At 36.0% G+C, this 13101-nt stretch overlaps 1 protein-coding gene and 2 long non-coding RNA genes across 3 annotated transcripts; all 3 read right to left on the bottom strand.

Annotated features, from left to right (window-relative positions):
- Positions 1-1445: 1445 nt before the first annotated feature.
- Positions 1446-3341, bottom strand: LOC114822197 (uncharacterized). Its single transcript, XR_011578533.1, has 2 exons — positions 1844-3341; positions 1446-1749 (listed from the first exon to the last, which is right to left on the bottom strand). It is a non-coding gene; the product is annotated as an uncharacterized lncRNA (long non-coding RNA).
- Positions 3342-4115: 774 nt separating this feature from the next.
- On the bottom strand, positions 4116-5132 carry LOC139187477 (receptor-like protein EIX1). The gene has a single exon (XM_070825745.1). It carries the CDS (start codon positions 5130-5132, stop codon positions 4116-4118), a length of 1017 nt encoding a protein of 338 aa, XP_070681846.1.
- A 1830-nt stretch (positions 5133-6962) lies between these two features.
- LOC108172358 (uncharacterized) lies at positions 6963-9523 on the bottom strand. The gene is made up of 3 exons (XR_001788894.3): positions 9290-9523; positions 9074-9142; positions 6963-8087 (listed from the first exon to the last, which is right to left on the bottom strand). It is a non-coding gene; the product is annotated as an uncharacterized lncRNA (long non-coding RNA).
- Positions 9524-13101: the final 3578 nt, after the last annotated feature.

Here is a 13101-nt window from a genome sequence, read left to right as displayed (position 1 = left end):
CCAGCGAGTGGGAGTTTTAGGTCAGAAGGTGCTGAAAAGAATCCACCAAATGGAACAAACGACTCCATCAAGCTGGACCTGGGATATGATTCAGCCATGGAAGCAGCTCTGAGAGAAGTGATGGGCAGAAGCTGCAAGTCCCAGTTTTTTTTCCACAGATGGAAACCTTCCCACAAACTTCAAGTAACTTCCATAGCTAGCCGTTACACCAATCAACTAAACTTTCCATACAAATACCGCAGAGCCCAGCGAGTGGGAGCTTTAGGTCAGAAGGTGCTGAAAAGAATCCACCAAATGGAACAAACGACTCCATCAAGCTGGACCTGGGATATGATTCAGCCATGGAAGCAGCTCTGAGAGAAGTGATGGGCAGAAGCTGCAAGTCCCAGTTTTTTTTTTTTTTTCAACAGATGGAAACCTCCCCACAAACTTCAAGTAACTTCCATAGCTAGCCGTTGCACCAATCAACCAAACTTTCCCGCGCTGAACCTTCAACAACCTTGTCACTTCGGCAACCACGTGACTCACTGAGGCAGCCACCACGTTCTCTCCCCAAACCTCCTCGCCATGTACTAGGAATTTTGTAATTTTCTGGTTACCTTGAAGCTCGGGGAGCAATTGCGTTTGAGAGAAGAGGTTGACGGTGGAATCGGACTCGGCGACGGATCGGAGGAAATTGAGGAGGCCGCGGACGCGGAGGAACGAGAACTCGGCGGAAGGTCGCGGAGGCCGCTCCAGAACGCGAGCGTGACCTCGCTATAGAATCTCTGCAGGTCAACAAGTTGGCCGGATCGCCTACGGCGGTGGACGGCGGTCTGGAGCGTGACCTCGCCCCAGTCTTTTACTCTCTCTTTTTAGAATTTCAATCTTTCTCTTCTGCTTTTTGCCCCGGAAATGTTCTGATCAAAACGACCACGCTTTTGGCCCAAACACAGCTAACAGACGACGACGTTTCGTTTAGTTTTGTAAGTAACTTTAGCCATTGCATGTATATCAGATGCCTCACATCCTTGCTGCCTGCTGGTCACATGAGTACTATTTTTGCTTAATTACTCACTTGGAACGAAACAAGTTTATATCTCGTTAGATGACTAAAATTCATCAATCTAAAACACTCACACTTGTGTGTCACAAGATTTGAAATGTGCAATCCAAATACATTGTAATTAAATTGCACGTTTCAAATCATGTGACACACGAGTGTATTTGAAGCCTTGAGTAAGATTAGAAACCGTTGTAGATTAGTGTATGTTGTTTCTAAGAGTGCTGAAATTTGTAAGCATGGTTGCTTATGATGTATATCTTAAGCAGTTTAAGATATTATCAAATGGAAGAGCTCATATTCAATTATGTATTACTAAGCAAAGGGTTTTAAAAACAACAATACACACAACCTTAAATTTTAGCGAATTCACAGAATAACAATCACATTTGGGAGTAACATATTAAATCGCAAACTTCTAATATGTTTATCACGTCATAAGCATACACAGTCTGAAAGAAAGAAATTTGCACACTATCTGTAAAAAAATATTTACAGATTAGTGTGTTATTCAACGTATAAATAGATTTCCACATGAACTTAAAGTTTGGTGTCGGCATAAAGAATACGGTCACTGTAAATAGCCTCAAAAAGGCCACTAAATTAAACACAACACTTTCACTAAATTATAACTTCAAATTGCACTCTTCAATCTCCTTCTTCTCTAGTTTAAAGGGAGCAGTGCTTGCCAACGGTAGATGAACGAGCTAAAAAGATTAAAACAAACGCAACATATATTAGTCATAATTTAATAGACTCAAAACTGCAATAATATTATTCATTATGTGCAAGAGTACTTACATTTTACCCATCAATCATTCTTCGTCACCTGATCAACGCCACCCTCACAAAAAGCCAATCGTACACACAATTCAAGAACTTGTAGCATGTGTATCTCCATGACCTGATGAATATCAAACTCCCACAAACTCCCAAAAATCCAACAACAAAACCAAGCGCCAAACTCAAGTAAAATCATGTTGTTATAAGCCCATCATTATCTTTAACTTGATCCCCAAACATTGGTTGCTCCTCTGGACTTGTTTCCTCAGGACAGCACAACTGTTGAAGTGGAATTCCACAAAGTAGAGTATTTCCAGCAAAATCAGATGGATCATAGGTTTGGAGCCGAGTCCCAATTGGAATTTTCCAAACTAGTTGTTGTTTGAAAAGGCTTTGGAGCCGAGTCCCACTTAGTGGGAAAATGCTTTGTTGTTGTTGTAGTTGTTGTTTGACAAGTCCAAATCACCAAGACCATATATTTGAAAAAGGCTTGTTGGTATTCCACCATATATGTGGTTTCTTGACAAATCAAGGGACTCTAAGGACTCCAACTTCCTGATCGTTGGAGTTATTTGACATGTTAAATTGTTTCTTGACAGGTTTAAAGAAACCAACCTCACAAGATCAGTGATTTCCCTAGGAATCTCCCCTATTAATCGATTACTTGACAGATGAATACACTTACAAGCCCCATAGTACTTCTGTATTTGGATAGAATGCCTTTCCATATCAAGGATGCTATACTTGAACTTACTTTTTTAGCCAAATTGTTGAGCATTGGGCATATGTCCACGCTCGAGGCTATCTACCTTGGTATGAATGCTTTGGAAGGTGTGGTTTCGAAAAGCCACTTCTCCAATCTCTCCAGATTAAGAAGTTTGGATATGTCTAATACCTCACTATCTTTAAGCTTCAGTTCTAATTGGACTCATCCTTTCCAATTAGAGTATATAAAATTGAGGTCTTGTAAGGTGGGTCCACATTTTTCAAAATGGCTTCAAAATCAGAAAAGTTATAAGAGCCTTGATATTTCTAATGCAGGAATTTCTGATATCCTTCTAAGTTGGTTTTGGAGTCTTCTATCTCATCAGGATCCTAGATCTATTTCTATAGATCTTTCCAACAACCGAATTAGAGGAACAATTCCAAATTCAAGATTTGAGTTTCCCTCATCTTCCTTTAGTCTAGTGAATTTGAGATGGAACCGATTGGAAAGTCTAGTCCCTTCATTCCTTTCCATAGCAATAGCCCTAGATCTCTCCAACAATAAGCTTTCAGGGTTAGTTTCTTTCATGTGTCCAAAGACTCTGAACAAGGTTAGTCATTTAGCCTTTCTTGATCTCTCAAGCAACAATTTGTACAAACAACTTCCTAATTGTTGGACACGTTTTGAAAATCTTGGCTTTCTTGATTTGAGTGATAATGCTCTTTTTGGGAAAATTCCTACCACAACGGACTATTTACCTTCTATTCAAACGCTGAAGTTAAACAAGAATGGGTTTGTGGGGGAATTGCCTTCATCTTTGAAAAACTTTACCACACTCAGTGTTTTTGATGTTGGAGAAAATAACTTATCAGGTTTGATACCTGAATGGTTAGGGGTTGGGTTTACACAATTGTGGTGGAATGCTTCCATAGAAGTGATTAGAACGGAGGATAAGGATAGCCAAATTTGGAAGTTCAACCCCTAATCATTCAGGTATCAAACTTGATAAGTTATTTTCTCTAGCATTAAAAACACTGAGTGTGGTAAAGTTCTTCAAGGATAAAGTCAATTCCCCACAAACCTATTCTTGTTTAACTTTAGTGTTTGAATAGAAGGTAAAGAGCTCATTGTGGTAGGAATTTTTCCAAAAAGAGCATTATCACTCAAATCAAGAAAGGCAAGATTTTCAAAACGTGTCCAACAATTAGGAAGTTGTTCGTACAAATTGTTGCTTGAGAGATCAAGAAAGGCTATATGACTAACCTTGTTCGAAGTCCTTGGACACATGAAAGAAATTAACCCTAAAAACTTATTGTTGGAGAGATCTAAAGATATCGATGTGGAAATGAATGAAGGGACTGGACTTTCCAATTAGTTCTAACTCAAATTCACTAGACTAAAGGAAGATGAGGAAAACTCAAATCTTGAATTTGGAATTGTTCCTCTAATTCGGTTGTGGGAAAAATCTATAGAAATAGATCTAAGATCCTGATGAGACAGAAGGCTCCAAAACCAACTTTGAAGGATATCAGAAATTCTGGCATTAGAAATATCAAGTCTCTTATAACTTTTCTGATTTTGAAGCTATTTTGGAAAATGTGGACCCTCCTTACAAGACCATAATTTTATATACTCTAATTGGAAAGGATGAGACCAATTAGAACTGAAGCTTAAAGATAGTGAGGTATTGAACATATCCAAACTCCTTAATCTGGAGAGGTTGGAGAAGTGGCTTTTCGAAACCACACCTTCCAAAGCATTCATACCAAGGTAGATAGCCTCAAGCGTGGACATATGCCCAATGCTTTCAAGTATTGTTCCACTCAATTGATTGTCATCGAGAGATAATTCTTTCAATGATGAAAAGTTTGTGAGATTAGGAATTGATCCAGAAAGATGATTCTTTGAGAGGGACAGAGTCTCTAATGAGTTCTGATCAGGGCATGCAGACATTAATATTTGAACCAACCAGGAAAACTGTCCACTCAAAGTGTTATTGTAAAGGTACAATTCTTGCTGATTACATAACCCGGAAAAAGATTGCGGAATCCCTCCTTCAATTTGGTTTTCAGAGAGGTCAAGATGAACAAGGCCGGCATTGTATTTGGATAACCACACAAATATGGAAGAAGATGAAGAAAATGAGAGTTGGTTGGATCTGAGATTAACATGAGCAAGAGATTTAGAAGAATTTATGTTAAAAAGAGTACTGGAATGAATTAGACGAGAAGGAAGACTGCAATAAGACAGAGACAAGTTTGTAAGTTTAGGGAGTTTATTAACTGCTTCCATCCAGTCAGGAACATTACTGAGATTGTTGTATGTCAGGTCCAAATATGTTAAAGCAGAAAGATGAGGCAGCCATGAATTCAGATTTTCTACATTAGCAAAGTTATTGTAGCTGAGATTAAGATATTGCAAGTGAGTAAGGTTTCCAATCTGAGTTGGAATTCGACCACCAAAATAAGCAACAAAGAGATCGAGGTGTCTTAAGTTGGAAAGAAAACCAATGAAATCTGGAATTTGGCTTCCATTGAAGTTAATCAACGAAAGGTCCAAATATTTCAAATGCTGCAACTCAATCAGTTTAGGACTCATCATCTTACCTTGTAAATAATATTCGGTATCTTCCAGGTGACCTTTGTGTTGAAGTGAGTAAGCTTGACGCATAGAAGACCATCCAAGATGAAGTTGAGTAACATGGTTGGTTCGGTTGCTGCAGTGGACGCCTACCCATTTGCAACAATCTTGCTTGTGTTCTTCTCTTCCCCACGAGGAGAGGAGATTGTAGTCATCAATCAGACCTTGTTTGAAAGAAAGGAGTGTTTCCCTTTCACTCTCTATGCACCTCGTCACCACCCGGTGGGCAATTGCTCCGAAACCGAAAGAAACATGATTGAATCCAGAGGATAGGGAAGGGTTGAAACATTGTAGAAAAAGTAGCACCACAATGGAAGTATGAAAGAGTTTCTTCAAGCGCCGTTCCGTCGTTCTCCATCTTAATTCAACAAAATCAAGGCAAAGACGATTGAAGATTGAAGAAGAAGAAGAAGTGTACAATCAGAATTGATTTAGGAGCAAAAGGAAAGCTGCGAGTGTATTATAAGGATGACTCGTCCGTAGGTAGATAGGTGGATGACTCGTCTGTAGGTAGGTAGGTGTAGTAATTAACATGTGTGAGTGGACCAGCTACTTTTCTGTAGGTAGGTGTAGTAATTAGAGGATGACTCGTCTCTCCAAAACAATGGCAAAGCCTGCAACAATCAACACAATTCCGCGTTGATTGTTCGTTCTGTTTACGTTTTAGAAGTTTTTTTGTTTTTTGTGAAATTAGAAAACAACGTATATGCGCGTAATTCATGTTATTTGAACCAAGCTAAAAAGCACAGACACCATCTTAACTTTTGAGAGAACAAATTTACATTTAATTTCAAACAAGTTGCAAATAGTCAGAATGCATAATTTATGTTATTTAGATCAGGCTAAAATACGCAAAAAAAGGCCTCAACTTTTGAGAGACAAATTCACATTTTTTTTTTTTCCAAACAAGTTGCAAACAGTCAAAAGTCGTTTTGGAGGATAAGAGAAAGGATAAATGACTCCCACAAAATAGATGATTCTTCTCCACTTTCATTTGTCATTTATCTTAATCACGCTTCATAGTAAATTACAAGTTGAGAAGGAACCTGCAAACCAAAATTTCCACGATGCAAGTGGAACTATTGTCTTGACTTGGACCCCATGCGACACTCCATGCTATACTTCAATAATTGACTGACTATATTCTACCGCGACTCGGGTCTTTACAAATTTGTTCACACAATAATTGGCCGACTTAAATGTATGTGCATAGAAATTATGCTAAAGTGTTGTTAATGAAGAATCATCACTTTTTTTCTTTTCAAACAAGTTGCAAACAGTCAAAAGTCGTTTTGGAGGATAAGAGGAAGGATGAATGACTCCCATAAAATAATGATTCTTCTCCACTTTCGTTTGTCATTTATCTTAATCACGCTTCAAAATAAATTACAAATTAAGAACAATAGGGACTTACAAACCAAAATTTCCACGATGCAAGTGAAACTATTGTCTTGACTTGGACCCCATGCGACACTCCATGTGATACTTCAATAATTGACCGACTTTATTCTACTCGGTCTTTACAGATTTATTCACACAATAATTGACTGACTTAAATGTATTTGCATAGAAATTATGCTAAAGTGTTGTTAATGCAATACTATTGGAACATTATTATTGATATTTGGTCTTTTAGCGACAACGGTTTCTTGCGTTTTATTCACTTGTGACTGTTCATTCATTGTGTGATTATTGTCAATGCGAGGGCTTCCAGACTCGCATGAGGAGTTTTACCTACCGTCACGTTAGTCCGTAGAATGTTGTATGATTTTGAAATTATACTGCACAAAATGTCAAGGCAAACATTTCATTGAAGCCGACCATTCTCTTACATATTACTGATTGTATTTCATTCAAGTACAGAGAAAAACAAAACAAAATGCCTAGGGTGCTTTTCTATGTTCAGATTCTGTACAGACCTAAGGACCCTATCACAAGACGAGCTTGGATGTGAAGAACAGTTAGTCTCTGCTCCGGATCAAGAGTCGAACCAAACTGACTCGCTGCCCATATCAAGGAAGCAGATTTCTCACCCAAAAGACGTCTTATGTCCTCATGTACAGTCGCTCAAGGTTAGAGAACACATGCATTACAAATTTATAAACTAAATTAACCACCATTTAGAAGTCAATCGATAACGCATTTGCACGCCGTGCTAGTATTCTATATATGACAAAAACAAGAGTTTCCAAACTAAAGCATGAAATAAGTCACCAGAGAATTAATTGTCTATGGTTATCATTGCATAAACACTAACCTAATCCTAAATATTATTTTTCTTGTCAAGTATTGTGTAAGTATTTTAAGCTTAGGTCCAAACAACAAACAAAGCAAACAAAAGAGTCAAAGAAACCAAAATGCACTCTATTTTTATGGTCAGATTGACCAAAGCATCAACAATACACATTTTATACCCCAAGCAATTATTTATTCTTAATAGGATTAATCATTTTGAAACAAAGCATCTGGTTAAAAACCACCAACAATCATTTCATCCAGGTTCATATGAAGAAAAAAATACATTGGAAAATAAAAAACAACTTAGAAAATAACATGGATTTGCAAATGTTCACATGTCAGCTATTTGTCTACAAAACAGAGGTTTCAGCACTAACAGTGTAAAGAACTGAAAATTACAATTAAGATCAATGTTTTCTTCCTTCTTCTCATTGCCATAAAAAGCAAGAAAGACAAAGGTTTCTAAAACTCTAACTAGCCGTCTCATTTCTTCCCAAAAATAAACACATTTTAATCCAACATTCATAAATGCATGATCAAACAGGGGAAAAAATGACAGAAAACATACCCAAAAATAATAGCACCACCAGAGCTATTTGCAAATTTGTGATTGAGCAACTGAGCAACCAAAACGGAAAATATACTCTTTTCCAGGAAAATCCTAACAGAGGACCACAACTGTTGAAAAGGAAAATCATTAGAGTTTGATCCAAATTAGCCACTCAAATCTCAGTGAATAAAACTAAGCAATGATGCAGGAAATCAATTAGAAGCTTGAGATATATCAAAAATTAAATTAAATTAATTGACCAACAAAATTGGAGCTATTCCCCTAATTTTAACCATTAACAACATAAAGAATTGAAAATTACAATTAACCATTATGTACTTGATAATCACAAATGAGGTCATAAGGTAAAAAAAATTAACCACTCAAATCTCAGTGAATAAAACTAAGCAATGATGCAGGAAATCAATTAGAAGCTTGAGATACACAAAAAAATAAATTAATTGACTAACAAAATTGGAGCCATTCCCCTAGTTTTAACTACTAATAGCATAAAAATTTGAAAATTACAATTAACCATTATGCACTTGATAATCACAAATGAGATCATAAAGTCCAAAAAAATAACGACTCAACCCCAAACTATGAAATACCAAATTAAATACAGAAACATCACAACCCCAAACCCAAACAAAACCCCAAATCAATTATAAAAAAAAAATGGCCCAACCCGTGTCTCTCTCATTTTCCCCTTCCCTTGTTCTGTCTTCCCACCTATTTGTCTCAGTGTATACTCTCTATGCCTCTCACGAAATCAAAACTACCAAAACCATGAACCAACAGAAAACCTGCAAAATACCATAAACCTCCAACTATTTACACCTTGGCATATTCATTTTTTTACACCTATCACTTCAACCAACAGATGGATTCATCCGCTAACAACATAAAAAAATTTAAATCACAATTAAACTTAATACTTTATGTCATCATCTCCCTCTCAGTGTTCCCTGTTTTCGATACAAACCAAAACCAGATAACTTTCAAAAATTGGAGTCGCTTGACTCATCTTTTTTCACAAATCACAAACCCTTTTTAATCCAACAATTGCAAATACATATTAAAATTGGGATAAACAGAAGCAGAGATAACACACCCAAAAAATAACAGCGCCGTTCCAATTCCTGCCAAATCCGAGATTTATGAAGTGAGATAACAAAGAGTGCTACTGATCACAAAACCAAACGGTTAGGGTTTGGTCCAAACTGACAAAAATCGAAAGGGGCAATAATCTGAAATTACAGTTCTAGAAATCAAATATATTACGGAAAATAACAAATAATTTGTGCAGCAGAGCAGAAGCGGGATTTACCTCGATGCTTATGTAGAGGGTTTGGAGGATGTCTTCCTCGTAGTATATCACTTAAAATACGAAAAATTTTGGGTTCAAAACACCACAATATCAAAGAAAAACAGTGAGAATAAGGCACGGATCAGAGAATGAGCAGAAGAAATAAAGGTTTAAACGAAATAGAAAACTCTCGTACATTTAGGAGTGGGCATTTGGAACCGAAAACCGAAATCGAAACACAAATTAAATCGGACCGCACCGAACAGTTTGATTTTGCGATTTTAAAACGGTTGCGGTTTCGAAACCAAACCGCAACAAAGAAAACGGTTTAGTTTCGGTTTTAGATTTTCAAAACCGTACCATACCAAAACCGAAACCGCACCATATATTTTGAATGTTATGTTTTAACTTTTAATTAGTTCAACTTCAACTACACTATTCAAGTCATTATATTCATTTATCTTTCTCTGTCTCTCAAAACTCATCTTCATCTCTCTCTCAAAACTCATGTTCATCTCTTAAAGTATCAATTTAAGTTCTAAATTATTAATTTCTTTAGGCATTGCCTTGTGTGCTTGCCTAAATGTAACAAAAACCACTAATGTATCATGAAAATTGGAGTTCAACAAATTTGGTATTTATTATAAGAAAAGCCTCTGATCATTGATGAAGCCAAATAACTGTATAAAAAACACTTGCAACAAAATCCCAGAGTCACGATAGAGGTACTCTCATAGGATTTTTGTTCATCAGAAGCATGGCTTGAGTTATGTAATTGAATTAGCAGAGTCGCAAATAGAGACCACTTCTCAGGAATTAGCAGAGTCATAGATAAAGACCAGGAATTAGCAATTTTGGCTGCAGTTTTTTTTTTCCGCAGTTTTTGGCTGCAGTTTTGCTGCAATGTTGTTGCTGTTTTTACTGCATTCTTGTTGCTGTTTTTTCTGCATGTTCATTAATTAATATATAAGAAAAATAAGACCGTCTTATGCGTAAATAAGTGTATATTTTAAATTGTACATTTTTTTCTCAAAAACCGAACCGAAACCGTTTGAAACCGCACTGCACCGAACCAAACGGTTTGGTTTCATTTCGGTTTTGCCTTTAAAACCGCACCAAACCGCACCGCGCCCATCCCTACTCATACTCGAAGCGGACATATCAAAGATAAGAGACGCATGGAAAAGGGCAAAACCGTAAATTTATTGTATGAAGCAGACCACAAAGGAGGAAAGCAAGGATAAACTGAGGGGCAAAGCGGTCATCTCACTGGTCATCAACAGTACCCACCCGAACTGGGTTTTAGTATATATGATTGATTTCTATTGACTTTTAACTAAGTGATTAATATCATTTGTCACCAAAATAAGGGTAATGATAAGGGACTTAATTTGTAGATAAAATTTTGAAAACTAAAAAACATGGAAGTTGATAATTGATTTACTACTTAAGTATTGATAATCGTGTTTATTTGTATTAGTGACATATCATTTAATTTGTAAATTTTGTCTTCAAAGCATTACCGCCAAAATAATTGACCTGCAGCTAGCTAGCTGTAGGATCAAGCGAGCATTAAATTGCTGCCCACACCCAAAAATGCCCATGGGACCGGAGATGTTGATGCGTTTACAGCTTTATTATATAATTCAATTCCTCACAAGCAAAGTGTGTATAAAAGATTTTTATTATTTTTGCTAAAACCTCTCTGCTCAAAATCACAAGACATAGTTAAGAGATATACAGAACGATAGAGAATATTGAATCAGTCGAATTGAACAATGACAAACATTGTTGTATGGCAAAATCTTCCAACATTACAATCTAATGTGTGATGATGTGCAACTTTGGTGATGGATAGTTATTTAAATTTTAAAATTTGTGTCTGTTCACTGTACATATCTTGAATTTAAATTTATTTAACAGTGATAAATGTGTTGGTGAGCAAAAATACTCTTTTTTTTTTACAATTCAATATTCAAAAATACTCGAATTTAATCAATGGTAGATAATTTTAAACTTGGTAGATGAGCACATTACTCTGACCAACTAACTTAAATAGCATCTGCTAGTAGATTGAAATCAAACTCAAAATTTTTGACTTTAAATTAGAGTCAAACTCAATTTTTCTACACATTGTAAAGGGCCTAAATAATAGATTGACAAGACAATGTCATAAACTAGTCTAATTTACGAACAAATGAATTCGAATAAGCAACCACATTGCCTTGGCAGCTCATCTAGATTTGCTATTTGACTTTGTAGTGAAGAAAATTGTCTCCCAAGAAATTAAATGTAGGAAGCATAGAGGGAGCTAAATACTGTTGGAAGTTAGATCATCAATCCGAGCAAAGTTAATACTTTTATTTAGGGGGTTGGTTGGAGTTGGTGAAGCCTTAAAGTGAATGAGGATCCTCTCCGGATCCTCTTCGTGAAGATCTAGAAGATCAATTATCGTATATCATGCGGCTAATTTTCATTATATACTTTTTGTCTTCAATTTTAAATAAAAAATTCAAAGTGATTTTTTATCGTATAATATATGATAAACGGATATGATTGATTAATCATCCGATCCCACAAAGAGAATCCGATAGTATTGTTAAATGTTTATTTCATCTCTGCTTTTTATTGGTGGCCATACTTTTCCCCTTTATTTTGGTCTATCTTATCTAATATGTTTCAACTTCTATGAATGCGTGCAAGGAATTAATTTTAGGACTTGTTTGGTTGCCTAGAAAATGTTTATTACCCTTGTTATGTGTGATAATGTTGTTAAATTCATTGTTTAGGAGGAAAATCACCCATTAGGTTAACACCAATTGCCAATACATACTATTTTCAGCACTAGCAAATGATACCTCTTTTGGTTTCCAATCTATTTGAGACTACTTCCGAAATTGCTAAAAGTGCTTTCTAGCAATTAAAAACGCTTTAAACTATGTTTGCAAAAAAAAAAACAAAACCTTGAAAGCGTTTACGGGTTGTAGAATCAATTTTTAATAAACTTTGTTTATTGTAAAAGAACTTTTGGTTGGGTCGCTTATGGGCAGTATTTTGCAACCTCAAATGAATCGTTATTCTCCTCTTTTATGATTATCTCGCTGATAATATTTTCTCTTTTTTTTAGAATAAATATTCTTTTGTTAGATAGTTTAAAATGTTATCAATCTGAACTGGTAGAAGTTGATTGTAATTGAAGGTGTAATTTATCAGCTTATATTTTTTGGTGGGAATTGATATCGTGTGATATTCATGCATCTCATTTTACTTCTCACATATCTTTTTAATTTTAGATCGTTAGATCGGATAAATTGAAGATCAACAAACAGAAATTATCAGGGAGTGTGTGAGAAGTAAAATGGGATGTGTGAGAAGTAAAGTGCTTTCTAGCAATTTAGAACGCTTTGAATTATGTTTGGCAAAGAAACTTTTAGTTGAATCGCTTACAAGCAATATTACTTCAAACAGAGTCAATCTCAAATGAATTGTTATTATGAGTGTATCTTTTATCGCTCGGAGAAATGTTCTTTTGTAAGACAATCTAAAACGTTAGATTGGTAATATCATCACTTGTAAAAAAGCACTAGTTTCCGACGGTGAATCAGCTTATGAAATGATAAAAGACATGCTGATGCACAATCTTCACACATTAATGGAACGCATACAAAACACATTCATTAGCTGGATTCTTTGTCATATCTAACCATTCACCATGAGAGTCGAACCAAGACGCCAAGGTGGTGGTATGTCAAGCCTATTACCCGACGTCATGTGTTTTAACTTGCTCACATGGCTTAACGTGATTTGGTTGGAAAACAGTCACCTTGGCGTCC

This window comes from Malus domestica, chromosome 01 (genome assembly GCF_042453785.1).
Source record: "Malus domestica chromosome 01, GDT2T_hap1".
NCBI classification, from domain to species: domain Eukaryota; kingdom Viridiplantae; phylum Streptophyta; class Magnoliopsida; order Rosales; family Rosaceae; genus Malus; species Malus domestica.
Note: the sequence above shows the minus strand (reverse complement) of the source record. Positions and strands in the feature narration are given on the sequence as shown.

Bases quoted from the DNA above. Each gene is read 5' to 3' on its own strand.
- LOC139187477 (XM_070825745.1), bottom strand. From the start codon at position 5,132: ATGATGAGTCCTAAACTGATTGAGTTGCAGCATTTGAAATATTTGGAC.